The sequence below is a fragment of the Lissotriton vulgaris genome, chromosome 7 (assembly GCF_964263255.1).
Source record: "Lissotriton vulgaris chromosome 7, aLisVul1.2, whole genome shotgun sequence".
Lineage (NCBI taxonomy): Eukaryota > Metazoa > Chordata > Amphibia > Caudata > Salamandridae > Lissotriton > Lissotriton vulgaris.
In genome coordinates this window covers 1,736,356,075-1,736,359,365 of record NC_141695.1, presented here as the reverse complement: position 1 = coordinate 1,736,359,365, position 3,291 = coordinate 1,736,356,075, and the positions used below count along the sequence as shown (strand labels likewise).

Sequence of the window (3,291 nt, the reverse complement as noted above, 5' to 3'; positions counted from 1 at the left end):
GCTGGCGCCTCAGAGGGAAGAATTCTTAGACCTAATACAGCCACCGCTAGCGTGGAAACTATACACCCAATTAAGGCACGGCTGCTTACCCATGGGGCACTGACTCTCTCTTGGTCAGGGAAAGAGGATGGTTCCTGCCCAGCATGCAATTGTACTAAAGAGGACATTGTTCACATTCTGTTCTTTTGCCCGGCGTATAGCAGTATACGTAGATGCTGGTTGGTACCGTTGTGTAAAAACTTGGGATTAAGCCAATGTGCCCAGGCCTGCAGGATCCTAACCTATGACACCTCTCCCGCCATTGTCTTCTCGGTTTCCCGCTTTTTACATGGAATGTGGCGAAGAAGGACTTCTTTGCTTAACTAACTGTCTTTTTTTTATTCTTTTTTTACTGTGATGGCCATTTCTTGATAACTTCCAATTTAATAATGTCTTATCTTAAAAACTCTATTTATATTTTTATTATCTATGTACATATTTTATCTGTGCTTTTATGGTCTTTGACCGAAATAAAGTTATCAAATGAATGAAAAACATATTTTTAAAAACGACTGTCAAAATCATTGGGTTTGCTTCTGCCAAATGCTATTTCATATTTACAAAACCCACTTTGCAAATCAGGATTGTATTTCTTATGCATAAAATCAGCCTCGGCTGCTGCAGGTAAGAGTGGGGGGAGGTAGGACTAGGTGAGGGGAGATTTCGAGAGACAACCACGAGGGAAAATAATTTATTTAATTTTGCCTCACGGTCGTCTCCCGAAATACCCCGCTCCCGGCCCCACCACCACACCGCTGTTACCTGCAGCGACCGCGGCTGCATAAAATGGGTTTTGAGACAAATGGCGAATTAAGATTAGGAAGTGGAATAAATGGGGCATTCCTGCCTTACGTTGAGTTACATATCTAACTCTTTTCCAGTCACAAACCATTGAACAATTACTGACACCTCAAAGAAAGTGGTAACTGATTCACGAAGGGTAAGGATCCCCCATTCCTTTAAATACCCATGGTGGCAGCCCCTGGGAGGGAGTAGGCAGTACCAGCCTCAAGAAGAGTAGGCAGTCCTCCTGGGGATCACTGCCTGCTCCTTCGAATGCTTTCCTAAATAGGATTTATTTCTTTTTTTATAGAGCAGCACCGGTTTACTTAACGGGCTGCATTATGTAAAAAGGTTTCCCCTTTGGGAATGGGAACACAGGTTTGATGGTTCATGCCTCATGCAAGCTTTCAAGTACTTGCAGCCAATCACAGCGACCTGCCTAGTGAGTTTTCATTAGGCAGGTCTTTCAGCCATCCCATAGGACTGAAGATTTTGCAATACAACCTGTTAGTACATACGTTGCTTTACAAATCGGAGTCTGGTTGTATAAAATTGGTGCACAATTTGCACCCACTTTTAGTGACCTGTCTCCTTTTACATCTGCGCGCACGTTCCTCCACAAAGCCTCACTTTGGCGTTGGCTTTTTGTAAGCACACACGTCTTGTTTCTTATAATAAGTCCCTTGAAAGGTATGCAAGATAAGCACCATCAATCCATTCTATGTTTCTAATGGACTGTGGCATGAGCTGTCAATTAGGAATGCGGAATGTTTTTATGATTTTTGTGATTGCGGTCTTCAACTTCGGATTCCCAAATATGAGGATCATGGAGTTAATGAAGGGGTAACAATTGCATACACATACAATGATATAAAAGCTGGAATATAGAAATTCTTTAGCATCTGTTAGACTCACAATTGAAGCAACAATTGAAGCAACCTCATGAAAGATGAAGAGAACCAGAAGGGACAAGGTCGTCTTCGCTGCGTTAATGTGAGCTGCCATCTTGGGTCCCCCGGTAAAACTTGTCCTGTTTTTCTGCATCAGCTGAGTGTGTCTATAGAGAGATGTCAGGACCATCACAGATGAGGCTACTATCACTACAAGAGGAGCAAGACATCCCATAGTAATCATCAACATTATTTGTAAATTGCTGTATACACTATGCGCGACACCAAAGGTGCTGTTTGCTGTGGTGCTGACTGTAAATAGATTGCTAATATGAATGATATCTGGTACATTTATCACAACCGATGCCAGAACAGAGCCAAGGAGCAGCCAGGGAACCATGCTAGAGATTCTCAGTTTTATGCGAGCGAGGAGGGCACTGGAGAAGTTGACAATCTTGATGCAGTAGAAGAGGCAGAGCCAGCTGTTGAACCAGATGTTTGAGAAGGAAATAATTGGGAAGAGGATACAGAAGGTCTTCCATACACTATCTCTATGAAACCCATGCTCCCAGAGGATGAAGAGCAGAACACTCCCTGCTGACCAACATTGCAGAAGGATATTGGCAAAGGCCACCGCTAACAGCAGAAGATCGCTTGAGGTTGGCAGGCATCTAGGCCCAGCATTTTGAAGGGAGACCACAGCTGCCATGTAGGTGTTGGTGGTGATGCCTATAAACAGGGCAGTGGTACTGAAAACCAGGAAAATGATCTGGAATGGATTCATCTTGCCAGAAGACTGTGTCTCTCTTTGCCTTTTCCAGGTCCTACTAGTTCGCTGACCAGAAAATTCTGTGTTTAATACCAGGGTATTTTTTGGTTTGGAGGGATATCTTGTCTCTGCGAATGTTGTGACGTTAGTAATGATGTTTCCGACACAATCCAAGCGATAGGCGAATGACTGCAGGAGCTTGTTGCACTGCTGTGTGGTACCTCTCCAGAGATGGCTGTCTCCCCCTATTTTTTAAAGTTCTGGCTGAGTTTCAAAAGAACAGTGCAGCTTTCTTGAAGCGGTGGGAGGCTACCTTCCGGATCAAGGCAACCCTGTAGCCTTAGTAGGGGTGCAGGGCAGCTTTCTCTCTGTCACTATATAGCCAAAGCACAGCGTTTGTTTTTCTCTGTGCCTCCTCTCCTGCTTTGCCTCTCCTGTCCTTGGTGCCCTCCCCTCTCCCGCCTGCTCATCTAGCATCAACTCTCCCTCTTGTATTCAGTTTACTCTTTATAACCCTTTACACCCCTCTTTCCACCTCAATCTCTTCCCTCCCACACCAATTTGGATATGATTGTACAGGATGAGTGATTACTAAAGACAGCCTGCACGTGCACAGATACTGAAGGAACAGTAATGGGGTGCAGTTTAATGGGCCTGCTGTATAAGGAAACATTCCTGCACTTAGAAATCTTTCTCAGAACATTGGTGACAGTAACACATATAGAACAAGTAATGTTCAACATCATTAGATTTCTATGAACCCAATCCCTCCCATCCATGCCAGGGAAGTATATTTAATGTTTCAAATTG

General features: G+C 44.0%; 1 protein-coding gene across 1 annotated transcript; it reads right to left on the bottom strand.

Moving 5' to 3' along the window:
* Positions 1-1,572: 1,572 nt before the first annotated feature.
* Positions 1,573-2,496, bottom strand: LOC147706518 (taste receptor type 2 member 40-like). Its single transcript, XM_086929625.1, has one exon. It carries the CDS (start codon positions 2,494-2,496, stop codon positions 1,573-1,575), a length of 924 nt encoding a protein of 307 aa, XP_086785751.1.
* Between the last annotated feature and the right edge of the window lie 795 nt (positions 2,497-3,291).